At 45.3% G+C, this 20,975-nt stretch overlaps 1 protein-coding gene across 2 annotated transcripts; it reads left to right on the top strand.

Annotated features, from left to right (window-relative positions):
• The first annotated feature begins 1,227 nt into the window (after window positions 1-1,227).
• Window positions 1,228-20,431, top strand: LOC138498658 (trypsin-like). Of its 2 annotated transcripts, XM_069622344.1 has the most exons (5): window positions 1,228-1,267; window positions 4,586-4,742; window positions 16,176-16,429; window positions 19,020-19,156; window positions 20,230-20,431. In XM_069622344.1, exons 1-5 carry the CDS (start codon window positions 1,228-1,230, stop codon window positions 20,377-20,379), a joined length of 738 nt encoding a protein of 245 aa, XP_069478445.1. In that variant the 3' UTR covers window positions 20,380-20,431. The 2 variants fall into 2 exon arrangements, with proteins under 2 accessions (XP_069478445.1, XP_069478446.1); XM_069622345.1 differs by lacking the exons at window positions 1,228-1,267; window positions 4,586-4,742 and adding an exon at window positions 15,621-15,709.
• The last annotated feature ends 544 nt before the right edge of the window (window positions 20,432-20,975 follow it).

Below are 20,975 nucleotides of genomic sequence, written 5' to 3' on the forward strand. Positions count from 1 at the left end.
GGAACCTCCTCACACATTCTGTGTTGTCTCATGAGCAGGTCTTCGACGCTAACAGTGACCTCAACGCCAGGATTCATTGTCCCCTTGGGATACTCCTAGCACATGCTGAGATCCGTCATGGGCAGGTGTCTCTAATGACAGTGGCCTCAAATGAAGGCATCATTGTCGCCTTGGGAACCTCCTAGCCCATGCTGAGATGTCTCATGGGCAAGTCCTCCACGCTGGCAGTGACCTCCTTTAATCTCAAATGCACCATCTGCTGTTAAACATCATTCTGAACCCCACTTAAGCCTGCGTGAAGCTTCCCTCTCTTTCTCCTTTGTGTTACTCAAATAGCTGCATACCCACAGGATCGTCACTGTGGGAGGCACGGGGCCCCTCACTTTTGAGGAAGTGCCTCTGCATCACCGAGCTTCCCTTTTCAACTTTGCCAACATTTGGAGCGACATCCCTTTCCTCTTTATCTCTCCAAAGAACGCGGCCCATGGAGCAATGGTCCCTCCGCTAAGGAAGATCATGCTTGATGCGTGGTCAAAGGCATGTCCTAGCGTGTGTCTTTTTGCCAACAATGCGAACACAGACAAAACCGGACATTTCAGCATTTATAAGAATAGCAAAGGTATAATTATCTGAAGTACAGGGGCTGCAAGAAAATTGGAATTGGAAGTGTGGATTTAGGACAGTCATTGAACATGGGTCATGTGGGGGAGGCAGGCTACATTTATGGGAGCAGTAGCTTATAGAATTGCCTTTGTTTTTCTTGATGCTGCAAACAAAGACAAGAGTGTAACTGCATTGCACGTGTCTCCCTGCCATTAATAGAATCTCAAATATCACCATATATTATTAGGGACAGTCGCCATTTTGTGAGCAAAACGTTTTGGCCCATGTATTCCTAAAGTTGTATTTATCTGGGCACCTCCAGCAGTTGGCAGAGGTGTGGGACCCAAGCTCTAAAGAACAGATGGAAGCTAAGGACACGAGCATGTGGAAAACCAGGCCAAATGAGGCTGTTCACACAAAGAATGTATGTTCAAAGATAGGAAGGACAAACATGTGAAGGCCTGCGCACCAGTGGGGAGCTTTCCACTCCGCCATGTATTCTGGTTTATCGCAAGGGCTGCCAACCTTGGGCACGGGTAGATAAGGGCCGCCTTCTTTAGTATAAATAAGCGACGTCTACTGTGCCCAGAGCAAGGAAGGGCAGCAGAAACCCAGACCCCAAACATGAAGATCCTTCTCATCGCGGCCCTCCTGGGAGCAGCAGGTAGGATCACTCCTCATTACTAAATCCAGCGCCAGTGGGACTCAAGCCGCTTTATTTTCATCTAGATAGTAAATGTTTGGCATTAATAATAATAATAATAATAATAATAATAATAATAATAATTATTATTATTATTATTATTATTATTATTATTATTATTATTATTATTATTATTATTATTGAATTCACATTGTGATATATAATGCCTTTTTAGGTCAAAAATACGCCCACCCACTAGAAGTAGAATCCTTGTTTATCTCGTAGTTATGGAGTTGGGTGACCAGACATGACAACGCGATATCGCAGCGTTTTACATTACAATACTATAAAAAGGTCTATTATACAATAAGCAATTGTTGACATTAGGGCATCTGCTTTCATTGTCACGTACAGTTTGCTAACACATAACGAGTCACCCAAATCATGGTAGGGCCCACAATGTATTTTCCCAGATTTTTGGGGGATGCAAGAGATGAATACCGTCATACAAAAGGTGAATTAATGGAAGACATTCAGGGGCATATTCACAAAGCCTTTTCTATGATATGATATGATATTTCATTTATAACGCGCCTGTATACAAATGGTTCTAGGAGTGACATGACAAGGGAGGGAAGACAGAGGGAGGACAAGACAAACAATCTTACTAGGCCTGTGTCATTCAGATAGTGCACGTGCGACACGCTGAGTGCAGGGGGAAGGGAGAAAGGGGTAGTGCAATCAGGGAAGCATTGCTCTGAGTAAGTGCAGCCAGGGCAGCGCGGCTCTGGGTAAGTGCACCCAGGGCGGCGCGGCTCTGAGTAAGTGCAGCCAGGGCAGCGCGGCTCTGAGTCAGTGCACCCAGGGCAGCGCGGCTCTGAGTAAGTGCAGCCAGGGCAGCGCGGCTCTGAGTCAGTGCACCCAGGGAAGCGCGGCTCTGAGTAAGTGCAGCCAGGGCAGCGCGGCTCTGAGTAAGTGCAGCTAGGGCAGCACGGCTCTGGGTAAGTGCAAGTAGGCAGGGGACTGTGGGTAACAGTTACAGCTCCCAAGTCGCAGTAGGTCCGGAGGCAGTGCTTGGGAGAATGATCATGGAGGAGTCTGGTACCCAGTGAGACTCTGAGGGTACCAAACAACCAGTAGGCACAGCGACAGTTAGGTTAGCAGGGGAGAAGAGAGCAAGGAGAGGAGAAAAGGAAGGTCTTGAGTACATCTAGGAGTAGCTTTCTGTCAGGCCTGAAAAAAGTCCCAACTGGCACCTCAGTAGGTTGCTGACCATTCACAAGTCCTGATTGGCGTCGTAATCTACTACCAGATCTGCAAAGGTGGCGCTCGCAAGGGAGGATCAGGAAGGGGCTAGGGAAGGTCCATGGACATTGTAGCAAGCTACCTCACAGCTGCAACTTGCAAAGATGGTTACACCTATGCTACACTGCATTGCCACATATATCCGCACAACTAATTTACACCTGAATAATCTAGCAGGAAGTGGCGCACTCAGTGTAGAAAAGTGAACCAAATACTGCGATATTGGCGATAGGTGCGTTGGAAGAGGCAACAGATATAGAAACATAATTTTGATTAAACATGTTTAGCAATAGAAGAAAGGAATTCCCATGAAAAGTAGTTTAAAACGTTTAAACTAATTTTCATGGGAATTCCTTTATTCATGTTTAATGTGTGCTTTTGGTACACTAGGCACATGTAGGGTCATTAATAAGGGTGTGAACTATTTTAGTTAATCCATGACTATTATAAAACTCGCATAACATGTGGGAGTTACACATATGGATTCCATGGAGAGACTGTCCCTTGCTGCACACAGGTACATTGTTAAGTCATATATGCAAATGCTAGAATTGTGACTCCTCCCCCTTAGACAGAAGAAGTGTAAACCCCCTCCCGCACTTTCTTGACTTCAGTAGTACAGGCATAAAGATAAACTATTGAGTTTGGACCTGCACAAGAATCTAAGCAAATGGATTGCTTTGCTGGGGACTAATTCCAAACACAAAGGAAAAGACAGTCAGGGCAACAGCTCCCAAAACACAGCAAAGTGGCTCTCCGCCTCTCTTTTAACATTCGGAAAGAGGGCATTAAAGCTAGACAAGGTGCCTGCAATAAAGCGCTGTTCCCTTGCCTGGGCTAATAGGCCGGTCTAGTACCCATGTAGGCTACTGTGATATCACTCGAGTGTACCGCCAAGGTTCAGTGGCTTGCCCCCTGCTGCTACACAGGAAGTGACGCCACCTACATTCCTTGCTCATGCGCTGCCTGGGGCATGGAGAGACCGAGAAAAGGCGGGCTCTGCTGGAAGCTCTTCCTCTGCCACGCGATGGTGTATAGAGAGCTTCCTCTTGTCTGTTCCTCTTGAGAGGGGGAGGGAGAGAGAGAGACAGAGCGAGGGAGGGAGAGAGGGAGTGGGAGAGAGAGAGACGGAGAGAGAGGAAGTGAAAGTGGGAGAAACAGAAAGAGACAGAGCGAGGGAGAGAGAGAGCGCACGCATCTGGGCGGAAGAGGGGGTGAATTCTGTATCTGTTTACTCTGAGAGAAGAACATGGAGCGAGAGAGAGAGAGGGAGAGAGGGGGAAGAAGGGAAAGTTATCTGATGCTTAAGGACTGGTGAATTCCATAGGAATCCAATGTTTTTCCAGCAGCTTCAAAACAACGTACTGCCGGAAAAGCATGTATTGCTGACAGGCGCAGTGGATTGTGGGGCCAGGATAATTTTCACATGGTTTTTATTCATTTTCTACTGGTCCAGGGTATTGGAAATTTACCCCAATAGAGCCCAACAGTTAACAGTAGAGGAAGAGTTCTGGCGCCAAGTGGTCTGTGTTTTACCCCAGTTTTACCTTCCAGTAGACAAAGGTCTGTTTGGAGACAATTGAGCACAGCATCTTTCACTAGGACTTTAAATATTTCCTATTAAAAATCTGGATTACTTCCTCAAAAGTGGGATGTTTGCTTGGACCATCTTCCAAAAAGTCTTAGAGGAATGTCTTTTCCCTGTGATGTGCTCGTGGTGTGGATCACCCTTTCGCTGGAGCGAGGGACAGCCTTACATATTGCAAAGTGGTATTTTTCACATCCCCCATAGTTCATCCTTCAGAAACAGTGCAATTAAGACAAGCAAACATGTGCACAGACAGCTCTGCAAAACCTTCCTGCCCCTCTTGCCTTCTGTTTTATAGGGTTAATGCTTTACGTCTGTTTTGCAGAGAGATTTGTGTCGCCCCCGAGGAATGCAGGCGTATGTTTAATGAAAAGGAAATTCACTAAAATTGGGACATGTATAGAGATGACTTGATCTAATGGACTGCCTCCTACTTTCCATTTCAGCTGCTTTCCCTGTGGATGATGACAAAATCGTTGGCGGCTACACCTGTGGGAAGAACGCCCTCCCATACCAGGTGTCCCTGAACATCGGCTACCATTGGTGTGGCGGCTCCCTGATCAATAGTCAGTGGGTCCTGTCTGCTGCCCATTGCTACCAATCGTGAGTGGGTTCAAATTATTGAGCATCTGAATGTATTTTGTAAGAAAGGAATCTTGCCTGTTTAATATCTTGAAATCGATAACAAGCATGGCCAGCTGCATGCATTTAGGAGTTTGCATGTTTGTGATAGTTTATTCAGCCTAATGTTCACCTAAATGAGGGATCCAAAACCTTGGCTCTACAGATGGGTTGGACTAAAAATGCCATCATTGTGCTAATTGCAAGGAGGGGATAGTCAATGGTGTGGGATCATGTGTGTATGAGTCTAAAAATATCTTGAGAGATACAAGTTGCAGACTCCTGACCTAAGCTGTTAAAATGACTACACACAGTGCAAACATGCATGCAAGTGTGAGACTCACAGTCCGTTGCAAAGCAAGGGAACCATGATTTCAGGCAGGTCTGGTTTGACTTTCAGAAGCCAATTCATGACCCTACTCTTCATGGAATGTCTCCTTCCTAACACCTAGGTCCACACACCCTCCACTCCCCACCCTACTTTAGTCTGCGTGATCTGTTTCCTACCCGGTTGCTTGTAGATCCCTTGCTGCCAAATTGCCCACACTCCCCTCCCTCGTAGTTACTTCCCACGCCCTTGTTTCTTTTCTTCCATCACCATGTTCTTTCCCCCCATGATTGTAAAGTGTGCTCTGTTTCTTCACGTAGCGAGGTCTGTGCTCCATATATACCCTAATAATAATAATAATGACCCATTGTGGCCATGTTCTGCTGCTGCAGTGCCCTGCATGCAAGTCCCTTGATTCTCAGATGATGCTTGTGTGAAGGATGGGGGACAAACCGCAGACGCTAGCGACCCAAAGCCAGACCCTCGATGCATACAAAACTGTCAGGCCCTTTTCTGACATTTGCATATTTATTTATTTATTCATTTATTTATTCATTTGGTGTTTTGTAAGGTGCCACATGTGGACAAGATGCTTCAGAGCACCAAGGAGGAACAGCCGGGGGGCACAGGGAGGGGAGACACAGAGCAGCAAGCATGCAGTCCATCCTGACACTAAAAAGGCTACATTGCTATAACATATTCTGGACATCTGAGACCTTTGAAGTGATGAGAGTGTAGGTGCACAGTAAGACGCCTGTCAAGGAAGGAAGCCCTTCCTGCACAGTAAACGGTAAGCGCGTTCCTGAGTCATGAGTGGTTAGGTTCTTGTTGCAAGTCCATTACGAAGGAGTTCCAGAGATCAGGTGCCGCGACTGCCGATCTCCTTTTTCAAATGTCTTCATCCAGTTTTGTTTTGGATGTCATGTTAATATGCTTTTATACTGTGCCAAATCAGCACCGTAGTAGAAAGAATTCACTGACAACCTGTTGGGGGCTAGGGGTGTAGGAGTCTCTTTAAGATATGTACTGGGCATGTTTGGTGATTCAAATGGATAACTATTTGGGGCCAGTGCATGAATAGGCCTTTTCTGGTGATGCACAGGATCTCAGACTGAATGGGGTGAGTGGCTGGAAGACTGGACCTGGAGATGTGATGTCATTTCCTGGCACCTAGAATTAGGTGATTTTCTCTTTCTTGGATCGAAATCAAGCTGAAAGCCACCTAGTAAACTAGTGGAGTAACCTAATTTAGGGACCACCAAGACCTGGGTGATGTGAACCTTGTAGTTTATGTCTAGGGCAGGAAGGAGCCTGTGTAGTACATTGAGGGTAATGTGGCCTTTGCTCACAGTGGTTGATAAGTGGTTTGTGAAAGCCAGCTGTGGGTATGGATCTTATGAAGCTTTGCCAGATGTTAGACAGGACATTGATCTGGGTGTCACCACAGATAAGGATTTCAGTTTTCCCTGAATTGAGGCATAGCTGTTTGACTGCCATGCAATTCTGGACCAATAGTAAGCAGCATGTTATGCATTGGATGTAGGTATGAGAACTGGCTCCAAATTGAATCTGATCTGTGAGTCATTAGTGTATGTTTTAAAGTCGACCTGGAAGTGATTGCAGATTTGAGTCAGTAGGAAGGTGTAGGCATTGAATAGGCATGGTGAGGCGCAGGAGCCGCGAGGTACCCCACATATGAATTGGAGGGATTTATACTTGAAATTGTCACATTTCATCCGCGCAATGAAGAGATCCTTCCAGGACTCTGGCTTAAATGTGCAGACATTGCTGTATTTTTTTTTGTTGTTGAAAATTCGACTTTTATTAAGGTTTTCATGGTTATAACATAACTAATGCAGTAATACAACCAGCAAAGTGGACATTGAGGAAGAAAGAAAAAATTTAACACAACTTATTCCCCCCTTCCACCCATTCCCTCCCCCTCCCCCCGCCCTCTCCCATACCATGGTTCGGAGGATGCTAATAACAATAGGATCCCTCTCGTTGTCTCACAAAGATGTATCACGGGCATAGGGCAGTCTTTAAAATGGGTATGGTTTGCTCAACACACAAGGGCCAACACCTATAGACAGCTTCTCCCACTCTAACCGGCATCCTCATGATCGGGGGGGAGTGACCAAACCACACTGTTCAGACCTGGGATCCAGACCAGGATGTATCTTGTGTTTTATGCTGTTTTTCCGTACTTGTCAAAGAAGGGAAGCCATAGGCCATCTATGTTAGACTTGGATTCATCAAGCAGGTGGGTCAAAAATTCCATATCGTATATTGCCCATGTTTTAGAGACCCATTCCCTCTACCGAGGGGGTTGGGGTGATTTCCATTTTTGGGCCCAACAACATCTGGCCGCAACCAACATAACATGCAGCATATGGTCGTGTTTCACCTTTGGACCCCCCTCCACCTCAATGCCAAACAACATTAGCCAAGGGGATAAGGTCCTCTCCACACCATCTACCTCCTTTATCTAAGACAAGACCTCGTTCCAGTAGGTTTGTACCACCCGACACTTCCACCACATATGTACATAATCCCCTTTTTCGGCATGACATTTCCAGCAGTGCGGATCGTAGCCCTTTTTCTTTCTGGCTATCCTCTGTGGGGGGTAGTGCCATCTATGGATCAGTTTAAGGGCTTGATGGTGGTATTGGGGCGCTGCCGTGGAGCGATTAGCCTGTCTACGCATCTTGAGCCATCTCTTTTCGGTAATTGGTGTGCCCAGATCTCTTTCCCATTGTACCTGGGAGGATGGAGGTTCCTGCGGGGTGGAGAGCAGCAGGAAACTATAGAGTCGTGATATCACCCCTCTAGTTCCTTTGTATGTGATGAGGAATTTCTCGAAATCTGTTAGATCTCGCCTAAGAGTGTCTCCCCATCTGCTCTCAGTAAGGGCACCCTTGAGCTGCAAGTAGCGAAAGGGAGAGAGGTTGGGGAGGCCCAGGGCGTCCTTCAAGTCTCCCAATGATATGAACACCCCATCTCTCCAAAGTTGTCCCGCTCTACACAGGCCCGCCTCGTACCATTGCTGGAAGGCCAGTGGCTCATGGATTCCCTCCCAAAGTGGAGGAGCCCAAATGCAGCTCAGAGGCGAGGGCCATGTTGTGAGCCACCTGAGGTAACCCCCCTCTTTCCATATGGACCATAACACCCCCCAAACTGGGTGCCTCAAAATTCTTTTGGGGATGCTTGCCTTGGGGACCCATAACCACTCATCTAGTGTGACCGGGGAGAAAGGTAGGTTGTCCAAGCCCACCCATTGTTTCTTCTGGCCCATCGCTAAGTGATCCACCAGGATTCTCAACTGTGATGCCTTATAGTATGTGTCCAGATCCGGAAAGTTGACTCCACCCTCATCCCTGGGCCGTATCAACGTGTCATAGGGAATTCTGTGAGATTTTCCCGCCCAAAGGTAGCGGAGGAGAGTCCGCTTGATCTCTAGAAGGAATGGCTTTGGGATCTGGGTTGGGAGCATCTGAAAGAGATATAGGAATTTAGGGAGGATCACCATCTTAATGGAGTTAAGGCGTGCCATCCATGAGAGGCCGGATTTAGACCAACGCTCAAGGTCCCATTTGATCGCCGACCAGAGGGGAGGGTAGTTTACCTTAAAGAGATCTGCTAAGTCTGATGGTATCTGGATCCCCAGGTGACAAAATCCCACGGTTTGTTTACTGAACGGGAGGTCCTTAGTGTATTGCTTTTCTGCGTCGCTGAGTTGGCCCACCGGGAATGCGACTGATTTATCTAAATTTACCTTTTAGCCCGCCAGAGCCCCGTATTGTTCTAGGCTATTCAGCACCTCGGGGACTGATTGGGACGGGTTAGAAAGATATAGTAAAACATCGTCCGCAAATAGGGTTATTTTATGGTCAGTTTCCCCCATTTTGATGCCCTGAATCTTATCATTTCCCCTGATCGTTATGGCCCAAGGCTCCATCACTAAGGCATATATGAGGGGGGACAGTGGGCACCCTTGTCTTGTGCCCCTCTCCAGTGGAAGGGCCTCCGATTCACCCCCGTTCACTACCACTTTTGCTGAGGGGTGAGAGTAGAGGGCCGTCATCCACCCCCGCCATTTGGGTCCCATCCCCAAAGATGATAGAACACCCCCCATGAAGGCCCAGCTCACCCTGTCGAACGCCTTTTCCGCGTCTAAGGACAGGAGAAGGGCACCCTCTGTTCTAATTACTTTTGAACTCAGTATATGCAGGGTTTTGCGCATACTGTCAGCCCTCTGCCTGTTCATAATAAAACCTACTTGGTCAAGGTGGATCAGCCAGGGGAGGCATTTTTCTAAGCGTGTTGCTAGGATCCTAGTAAAGATCTTCGCGTCCGTGTTCAGAAGCGAGATGGGTCTATACAAGCCGCATTCCCCTGGGTCTCTGCCGGGCTTGGGAATTACTGTGATCATGGCCTGTAGGAATGTCGGTGGGATGGTTTCCGAGGTCTTGATTTGGTTAAAGAGTTTGGCCAGCGGTTGCATCAGTCCCGATTGATATTGTTTGTAAAAGTCGGCTGTGTACCCGTCACCCCCAGGGGCCTTGCCTACCTTTAGTCTATTAATGGCCTCCTCCACCTCCTCCTCTGTTATTTCCCGTTCCAGAGCCTCCCTCTCTGAGTCTGTGAGCTTAGGTAGGGGATGGCTCTCGAGATATCTACGGATGTTTTCTGATGATTTGTCATCTTGTCTGGTATAAAGCGCTTTGTAAAAGCCCGGGTTGTTGTCTGGGTATTGCCCGCCCCGTCCCTGATCTTCTCTATTCACCTACTACCCTGTACCCTCTCAACCTATGTGCCAAAAGTGTTCCAACCCTGTCCCCTTTCTCATAGTATCGCTGCTTTGTATATCTCATTCTTTTGACCACCTCCCCAATTAGGGTTGTGTTTAGGGCCTGTCTCTTGTCTCTCATTTCGCTAAGGAGGTTTTCACGGTCTACAGTGCCTTTTGTGAGCTGTGCCCTCATGACCTGTAGGTCCTCCCGGAGTTTAGATTCTATTAGCGCTCTCTCCTGTTTTTTACTCAAGCCCACAGCAATACGGAGACCCCTGAAGGTGGCCTTTGCCGCCTCCCAAACTGTGGCCATTGGGACTCCTCTCAGATCATTTGTTACAAAGAAGGCTTCTATTTCCTTCCGTAGGAATTCCCGGAACACCTGGTCTCTCAAGAGAGTGTCATTGCAGCGCCACCTATATGATTTCTGGGTGTCTTGTAACCGCCATTCCATGACGAGAAGCTCATTGTCCGACCAGGTTACTGATTCAACCGTGGGGTTACCAACCACCCCTCCACCCTCTTCCGGTATCAGTAATAGGTCAATTCTGGTGTATGTTTGATAGGGAGGGGAGAAAAACGTGTAACCCCCAGGAGTTTGCCAGCATTTTCACCACACATCCACCCAAAAATATTCCTGTAATAGGTCCCTCATGGCTAGGTTATCCTTAGTGGGGGCTTTCGGCCCCGTCCCTCTGGCAGACCACCAGTCTAGTTGGGCATCCTGAATGAGATTGAAATCTCCACCCAGGATCATAGCTCCCTCCGCCCATTCGTCCATGACTTTGAGGATTTTCTGAATAAACTTAATTTGGCCGACATTCGGTGCGTACAAAGTGGCCAACGTCACACGTGTGCCCTGGGATAGGCCCTTGATCCCCAGAAATCTACCCCCAAAGCCCCGTTTTGTTTCAACATCAGTGAGGTGCAATGATTTACCAAGGAGAAGGCCTACTCCCTCCTTCTTTGAAGATTTGTGGGATGCCCAGAAGTTTCTGCCTATCTCTTTTCCCTTTATTGTTGATTCTGCTCCCCTCCTATAATGTGTTTCTTGTAGGAAGAGGATTAGCAATTTTTGTTTGCGGAACATGTTACTTGTAAGAGATCGCTTGTTTTGTGAATTAAGGCCCTTAACGTTGAGCGTACCAATCCGTCCTTGAACCATGGTCGTCGCTACCCATGCCCTGTGGAGGTCCAGTGAGTTCCCTCACTATGGACCTCGTGCTTAAGCCCCAATTCCATGGTATGGTGTCCCAGTTTCCCTTGTCCCTCCCCCCTCCCAACCCTTGTTCCCTGTTTCCCTTACCCACCCTGTAAGGCGTTCGTTTCCATTGCCCGACAAACATCGGGATTAGTAAACGAACCACCAGGGCAGCTACCCGGGCCCCGGGAGATCAATTGGTACAGAACGTACCCTCCATCTTGTTGCTAGGGAACAATTCCCAAATACAGTTGAAATTCTGACCCCCATATGGGGTCTCCCCTTCAACTCCCCCCTCCCTCCACCAACAGCTTGTATTGCATCCCAAAAATCACGGGACCCATTGTACAGTAACATTCGATGTGAGGCGGAGAGGAGTTCCCCAATGTCTGGGGTCAAACACAAGTTCCCTTCCGGAAAGACCAACACCCCTCCAACCCCTCATGAGATGGGTCTCAAACTTTTCTGTCATGTCAATTAAATCTAAACCTCGCCAACAGCGGCAACCCCCCTGGGCAACACACAACTACCCCCAGCACCGGGGGCCCCCGAGGGCCGTGCAAGCCATCTTGTTGTGAGAAATAACATCAACTTTTTCTTTTCATTACCCCACCCTCCCTTTCCGATCAAGTGGGTCTGCCGCGGCCCGTCGGGGGATGTCTAATTTTCTGGAATTTCCGGGTGCCTTTCACTTTATGTTTTCCCTGGCTTAGGTCGGGGCTCCGCGGGGCCCGGCCTGGGTCTCTGTCTGACTCAATCCATGACCCTGATGGACCTGAGGAGTCTCCAACCAGTTCATCGGTAGCTCTTTGGATATCCTCTTCTGTCACGAGCTGATGATTCTCACCTTGCCATTCGAACGCCAAATAAAACGGGTGTCCCCAGCGGTATCTGACTCCCTTCTCCTGTAGCCATCTGGTGATCGCCCCACATTTTTTCCTCATTTGCAGCGCATTGCTGTAGTTTTTACAGCAAGGTGGGCTGGCCCACGGTACCATAGGGGGCTGATAGGGCATCTGGTGTCCAGGTTGAAATCTCCTGTGTCCAAGAACGCTTCTTCTGTACTCCTTTCCAGCTGAAAGCCTGGCTGTTTGTCAGGGAGTACATTATGGTGTTAGCAGAAGTTCGGAGTTGTTCTGTGAATAGTTTCTCAATGCTCGTGCTTTCCAGGGGACAGTCACTAGTAAGGACTGTGAAGTTGGTCTCTTGTTCCTTCAAGAGGGCCATGACATTGGCTGTGTTGAGGTTCAGGTGGAATAGCCCTGAGAGGAGAGAGGAATGGATTTTTTTGCAAGATGGGCAGAGCATGGAGTCATTTGGGTTTTCAATGTTTTTATGGATTTCAAGGCTTTTTCATCTCCTCTTCTTTGACAAGTTATAAGGCTACCAAAGATAGTGTTGATTTTCTAAAAGCTGTTGCGGGGGCTGGAGGTGCTGCCTGAGCTGATCGTATGATGACGGTTTGAATGCCTTCACTCCTTTGGAATAAAACGCTTGCCATCTCCTCATCCTAAGCCTGCGATTTCCCCCAGTATGACAGTCCTTGGATGGGGATAGCATCTTTGGACACTTTTTGACACATTATTTATTTATTGTATTTCATGTATTTTGTAAAGCTGTTCTCTTGAAAGCAGCAGCTTGGTTTGGGTCGATGAGCTAATCGGGCCGCCTCTGTCTAATACTTAGAGCGGAGAAGGGGGACGAGAGCAACAGGGTTCATTTATTTGTAATAATGACTTCCACTCGAGGGTTCACTCCAAAAACATCCTCATTGCTTTAGGCATGAGTAGGTGCCTGCATCTGGAGCACCCTCCATTATGAGGCTTACTGTTTATGGAGGACTAGCGCATCTCAGCCACGGTCGCCCTGGGCAGTGTGTTTGGAAGTTATGCTTTGCCTTTCTTAAGGATGGAGCAGAGCAGGCATATACTTAAGAGTAGAACTAACTGATTGGACCCCAACCTTCACCCTCGGAGAAGAGGATGGGAAACCTTTGTTATAAACCTGTTAAACCTACTCCACGGACTCTCAAACTCTCTGTAACAGGAAAAACACTATTGCACATATACAAATATCAGGGGACAATTTGGGTGTCTGCTGCATTCAGATACTACCTAGCTTTGGGTCCCTTTTCACCAAAATGGACAATCGTTGATTAATTCAGATTTAAACTTAATCAGTTGTCCCAGGAATAGATACTTGTTTCCCTCATTTTCATCTGTGGTAGAGAGGGGGTAGTTCTCCATCCCACACAAGCTTGGGGCAGACTGGATCAACATTTGAGGACCTCAAGTGATTAATATTTATTATTATTGTATTATTATGGCATCTGTTGAATGAGGGCCTAGCTTCAAGAACCAACAGGGTGCTCTATAAGTCACAGGGGGAAGTACACCGCGAGGAAGCTCATTGCACGGGATACATAAAAGAGAACAGGGAGCTAACAACGGGGAAGGTAGCAAGCGATCTACAAGCAACCATGGGAGGAAAGAGGGGAGAGCAGATCCCCCAGCCTCAGGTTAGGTGGGGAATGAAGGGTGTGTTGACGTAGGTGTTAAGGAGGAGTCATTCCGTGAAGAGGAGGACCTTGAGCTCCTTCCTGAAATGTAGAAGTGAGGTGATGAGTCTGGTGCTAACGGGAGGAGTGTCAAGATTCAAGAGTGTAGATAGAGAAGGCCGGTCTTCTGGTTCTTTCCTTGCTGCAACCGAGGAGTTCAAGTCTGCACATGATCTCACTTCTGGTGGATCTCAGGCCTCCAGAGATGCTGAGATTCTCAGTGAAGTAGCTTAGGGTCTTGATTATTATAACCTTGAAGATGACGAGGCAGACCTTGAGGGTGCTGCGTGCTTGCAGCAAGAGTTGCTGCAGTTCGATGACGTTCAGGTGATGTGGTCGAATTTGCAAAGTCCTTTGACTTGAGTCGTGTTACAGCAAGTGGGACTCATGCCAGTGTGGTTGTCGGAAGGCCTTCTAGCAGGGGTGGACTGGCCTATAGGGAACTCCCGGTAAGTCTATGCACCCTGGGCCTATTTTGCATAGTAACCTATTTTAATTTCCACTGTTCTCATAGGAAAAGGGTTGGGCTTGCTGAAAATGTGTAATATGGGGCCGCTTTGAAAATTCGTTCCAGGGCTTCTTTTGCTTCCCAGTCTACCCAGCATTCTGGGAGGGCTTGCCACCATCCAGGTGGGAGAGGATCAATGCTTGGACAGAGGGTTGGAAGTTGTTTGCTGGGATGACCAGCTTGATTTTCCACAGTAGGGAAAGTTGGTGCCAAACCGTACCATTAAAGAAAAAACGTAATGAAATTGCACCACGCAAAACTGCTTCACATAATCCATGCAGGTTATCCAGGGCAGCAAACACACATTTTAAAAGGATGACTCTGCATTATTTATATTTATACTTAAGTTATTAAAATAGTATTTTTACTTCTAATGAACAGAGCAACTTCATGAACAACAGAACTAGCCCAATATTGCCACTTCCTTTTTTAAAGAACTATCTGTTTTATTGAGAACGTGACCACAGGTAATTGTGTCAATCATTGTCAAAGTTAATAGGCCCGTTTTTTTCTGTATCATTTTTAATTGCTATGATTTGTATCTTGGTCTTAGCGCAGCCAGACACACAAATATATAAGTGACACTCGCAGACTTTAATAGCAGCAAGAGTTTACAATGAAACCCAACATTTTTGAAGAATATTGATAAATTGTATTTTTAGAATGATTTGATACCAATGAGGTAATTGTTTTAGTGAAACATAATATGAACTTGAATAGAGTGTAAAAAAGTTTTTAGAACAACTACAATCAATGTATTAATTGGATTTATAGATGGTATTGATTTTTAAAAAAACTCTAAATAGTTGTATTTTAACATTTATAATTGAAGATTGTTAGGGTATGACTATTTGAAAAGTAGACTATATTCACACTGAAATTGCACTGAGCACACAGCACTTTGTATCACGTAGGAATAGTTGCGTAATTTGCCATTAATCTATGCACTGAATACAAAGCACTTTCACATCACATAGGAAATGCTCCGAATAGACTAAAGGATTTGGTTTCAAATCATTACTATCCAGCCCACTGGGGCGTAACCGAAAGACTATAAATAATGGCAAGGGAATGTCAGTTTTAGATTATCAGCACGCTATACTAGAAGATCATACAATGAAAACCACTGGAATTTTTTGTTTCTTATAATAGGAGTAGTCCTTAACGTGCAGCGCAGGATTCTAGTGTTGTGGCTAATAAGAATGGAGATTATTACTTGGCTGAATGGCAAAATTAGATAAGAATGATTTTAGAACATACACACAATGAGGTCAGAGATATTGAATATGTCGAAATGTTCATTTAAAACAGACAATAAGAATTAGAAATAAACGTGAGCAGAGATACGATTATTAGAATGCTAGGTTAAGATGGCCACCAGCATTTCTTCATGTTTACTAATGAATTGGGAGTGAGACACATGATCACTGAATAGATGACTCATAAGTGTGTAGAACAAACAATGCCCAGCTAAACACCATGTCATTTCGCCTGAAGAAGTCCCTGTGTTTGGGGTGGAATGCATGGCGTGAAGAAGAATGTTGGTGACTGCTTAGACTGTTTGTAAGTCCATGTTGGTTGAAAGAATTGCATTTTTGGGCATTCATGAACAATTAAAATAATAAAGATGTTTTTATGCACGTAAAACCGAACCGATTGCTGTAACAATTTTTGTTCCATATTTGTGATACTGGTTCTTTATTTATGAATCAGGGATCAAATGGAATAGTTGTTTGAGTTGTTTGTGTCTTTTACGGTCTGTCCAGAGACAGAGAGAGCACCCACTGATAGGCTTGTGCACCACTGGTGTGGGAACTTGTTTTCATGTATATATAGTCTTAATTAGAGTACTTCCTCTTATGTAAAATATGGCTGATTAGTATTAGCTGTTATGTTTCATGGACACTTTCCTGGCCCTTCCTGGTTTATTTCACCAAAAGGCTTCCTGAAGAACCAAAAGCTGCTTCTAGCAATATCTAAAAATATCAACTAACTAATTGCCATTGTTTCTCTTTTTACATCAATTTAGACGTTACAGTGTAAGACTTGGGGACCACAATATTGCATCAAATGAAGGTACCGAACAGTTCATTGATTCCGTCAAAGTCATCAAGCACCCCAACTACAACTCCAGGAACTATGACAGTGACATCATGCTCGTCAAGCTCTCCAAACCGGCCACCCTCAACAGCTACGTCAATACAGTCGCACTGCCATCAGGCTGTGCTGCCGCTGGAACCAACTGTCTGATTTCAGGGTGGGGCAACACGCTCAGTAATGGGGGTAAGTATACGCAACTGATCCATTTTATTATTGAAAATGGCATAGTAGAAGAATGGTACATGGCGGTGTATACCTTCAACGATTGCACATAATGAGATATGAAACCATAGACTGAGTACCTTATCTGTGTGGGGAGTGTTCTGAAGTATTTAGTTGCAAAATATTTAATGGGAAGATGTCTTGTTTTTAAGGGTCCATAGATCAGGGGATAGGATAGCACAACCCATAGCATGCAGTGTACATGCCTCAAAGGAGGAGGCGCTGCTGCAAGGATCAGAATTTGATTTACCTCTGGGCAGATTCAGGTCTCCAATTACCACAATGTGGGTTACATTACTTGGCAATTATAACACCTGTTGCCAAACAGTTTGAAAAAGGTTCCAATAAGTTGGAGCTACATAAAACACCACATTGTATCACTATTTAATATTGTTTAAAACATATATCTAATTGTGTTAAGGTTTATTTCCTAAAGATGCTAATATTGATGCCTCCCTGTCTTAGCATGAGTCTCAAAAAACTTAATTTTGAGGGACGCTGAATGCCATTACAGAGTAGTACTTGGAGAGACGTCACCGCATGCAAGTCACAAGGCAGGCCAGAAAAGTTCATTTTGGGGGGAGTCTGGCAGATTGCAGCCAAGGATTGTTGCAAGGTTTGTGACTCCCTAATTAAGGACAAGTTGAAGCTTATAGCGTTCTCTGGCACCCTTCATGGATCTATACCCGTAAACGCCATATCCGTGATCCAAAACATCTTTTGAAATACTTATAGGGTTGAGTATGTCCGTTGTGCCTGTGACTAGTTGATTTCTACTTATGAGCAAAACATAGGTCCATCCGATTTTGATGAAAATCCATGAACCTAACGCAGGGATTCAAAGGACATGATGCAGGACAGGAGGTACCAGGTGCATGTCAAACCATGTAAACGTATGCTCACATGGATCTGCTGCCTTATTACACATGAGGCTGCCATCAGCACATCACTGCTCTCTTGCACTTTTCCAGCTTATTCCCACTAACTCATCCCCCCTCCCTCTTTCAGAGCCGCCAGAGCGCCAGGGGATCACTCCGGTGCTGATAGTGCACGGTACAAATATCCTTTAACATTAACATAACATGTTTTTTCATAAGATAAGTAGGACTAATATGTACCTCCCCGAATCATCCCCACAGCATAAAGCAGTGTAAAGTAAAAACATATTTGTGGTTTAGCGGTCTATAAAACAAGAATAAAATATAAATAAAACATTAAATAATGCTCTTTGCAAATGTAGTTTCATGATGCCACGTGCTAAAAAAGGGAATAATCAACTAGTGAAAAATATTCAGCCAGTGAACTTTAAATGATATGATATGATATGTTTATTTATATAGCGCCTATACACTATGTGTTTCAAAGCGCTTCAAGGCAAGGGAGGGAACAAGGCAAAATACAAAGACATTCTTACAGGCCATGAACAGGAAGGATGTGAAATTAACTATCATACTCGGCCTGACGACTACAGTACTAGGCCTGACGACATTTCTGGTAGAGCCGGAGAAAACAAAAAGGGAGGGAGAGGGCTGCCCGAGGGAGCAGTGCACGTAGTCCAGGCCACAGAAAATTATCCGGACACCTTTCCCTCATGTATGGAGATTCAAAATTAAAGAAGAAAAGGAACTGATTTCCATTTGCACTTGCCGCCAGCTGGCCTCTTTTTTTATTTATTTGTATTTATTTGTTTTATTTGTTCTACTGTGTGATCCCATGTACTGCACTGCGCCCTCCCTTTGCCCCTCACACTTTTAATCTCTCCCCCCACCCCTGTACTTGTGCAATCTCAATGTCACCTGGCCTAGTAAGATTGTTGTCTATCTTTCCTTTGCTCTCCCCTCCCTTGCCTCGTCGTGCCTTGAAACACTAGTGTATAGGCGCGTTATAAGTGCCATATCATATCATAGCATATCATATCATTTTGCAATGAGGCAACGGAACATCAAATGTTGGATAAATGATGTATACATATAGGTCCAATAACTATGCAATCTCTCAAGGTTTTGGTAATTTACCTGAAATGGTCAGATTGTAACGGTTGGCAATGCTGACTGCTGGCGCCTAGAGAGCGAAACCACCATGACCACCAAACCAGTTTTGGCCTAGTGACCAAGCCCCCTGGTCAACACAATGGCCATAGACAGTTTATTAAGAGTTGCAGATAAACACTTTCATCCTCAAAAGATCTGCACAAATACGTTAAAAAATAATTGCTCTCAAGAGAAGAAGTCTGGACTAGTAGTAACACACAGCAAAGACTATGCACTGAGTGCCGGGTCAGACTATTTTGTTTCAGAAGTTTCTTATGCAATTCAAGATCAAAAGAAAGATTCTAAGCCATGACTTAAAGCAGAAACAGCATGCGGTCTACTGTGCACCAAGTCTACCGGTAAATGATGGTGATTTACCCTTACGATGAAGGTTAATGATGAATATTAAAGCCAGATTCATGCATTAAGTAGTCAGCACAGGTCAATTGCATGGTTTGCGATCTCAGAAAAATCCTCAGTCCATCTGCCTATGAGTATGTTTTGTGTTCTTGCATCTTCAGTGAACAACCCAAGTCTTCTCCAGTGCCTGAACGCCCCAATCCTGACTTCGAGTCAATGCAGCAACTCGTACCCGGGACAAATCACCAGCAACATGATCTGCCTGGGGTTCCTTGAGGGAGGCAAGGACTCCTGCCAGGTAAAGAAGGCAGATTTTGGATATCAACATTTTGCCGTTAATATCTCAAATGACCATGTGATTGTTTCTATGTTATTGGTTGTACTCCCAGCTGTCTAACACGCATTGTAGGAGCAAATGATATTTTGTCCGTATGAAATGAAAATCTTGAAGAAAGAACACCTTTGGGAGACACATGTCTTTATTGTGACTCCAACCAAACATCTATCATTATCTCTCTAGTACAGACAATTTCCATTCAAAACATATTCTACCTGCAGGAACATTTCTGTGCATAATGGTTTAATGTACAGAAAATACATGTTTTATTATGTAAAATGTTTACTCAATAGCCCCAAATAGCCTCCAGTCCTTCCTTGGTGGACTATTTATCTTACAAATGAGTGATGGGGTTAGTATAAGTGACTCATAAAAGCTCAAAACAGAGATATTACACTCATGACTAACAGTACTTCTAACAATGAATTCACTTTGGTCTGGACTTGTCGCCTAAATGCCTTTCCTCTGGCTATGCAAACTACTCACACTCTACTTCAGTAGTTTCTTCGGGCCAAAAGACATGGGCATCTACATAACAGTCTATACTAACTCTCAGAGGTCATGTGTTTCCCCTCAGACCTGCATATATTTCCTTTAATGCACTGTGTATTGTACACACAAAACAAACAAGAACCAGAAAAAGGAGTATGACCGAGCTAGAGAGATGAGGACGGTGTTTGGTTGGAGTCACGATAAACACATGTGACACAGGTTCGGCAAAATAAGTATGAGAAATGACTCACAAATATTAATGAGGTAGCCATGGCTGTGCTAGGCATTGCATTCCAAAGGTCTGGCTACGCCATGATACACTTGGCGGAAAGTATGTGAAGTGCAGAGCAACTGCTACTGTGATGGACACCTGTCTCTTATTAGGAAGGGATCTGCAGTGAGGAAATGTGGCTGGATTTCGCTGCTGCATAATTCCTTCTCACCCTAATTCAGTGCCAGTAGCCGTGCACTGAAGCAAAAGGTGTGGTAGTCAAGTTCATGAATGTGTGTTTTTAATACCACTGTGTTTTCTTTCTCATCAGGGTGATTCTGGTGGCCCCGTTGTCTGCAATGGTCAACTCCAGGGCGTTGTCTCCTGGGGGTACGGGTGTGCCCAAAGAAACTATCCTGGAGTCTACACCAAGGTCTGCAACTATAACAGCTGGATCAAAAACACAATTGCAGCCAACTGATTGCAGTCCTCATTGTCCATCCGTTTAACATGTTAGGTTTCTGGAAGAATGTATTACTACTGATGAATAAATATTAAAAAATAATATTGTACCAAGTGTTGTTTTTCTAGCTTCAATTATCAACTTGTCTTGACACCTAAAGTTATTGTTTACAAAGATGGCCTTCAATGTTGCTGTGCTTGTATTCAAATATTCTATTTATTTTGTCAGTTAAATTATGCGGCATACATGCTGAAATATTCCTGCTTGCAGAATTTGAAGGTCAGAGCACACTCCAGTTGGTCTATTTGGTGCATATTACATTGTGATACGTATAACTTGCATTTTCCAAGTAGGGTGCATATTGAACACTTTGCTCCACTGACCCTTATCCTCTGGTAGTCCATAGTGGCAGGAAGCTCTCCCTCTGGCCCTTCTGCAGCCACCCCTCCTCCCTCCTTCTCTGCCTTTCCCCTTTTTTCTGCTGAGGAGGTTTTGAGACAAGTCCGATCTATGAAAGTCTCGTCAAAACAGGTCCACCCCTGTTCCTCCAAAACTATCAAGGACCACATCGACTCCCTGGCTCCTGCCCGGGCTGACTTCTGCAATCACTCCTT

Source organism: Ambystoma mexicanum, chromosome 5q (assembly GCF_040938575.1).
Source record: "Ambystoma mexicanum isolate Mex_15411 chromosome 5q, UKY_AmexF1_1, whole genome shotgun sequence".
NCBI lineage: Eukaryota > Metazoa > Chordata > Amphibia > Caudata > Ambystomatidae > Ambystoma > Ambystoma mexicanum.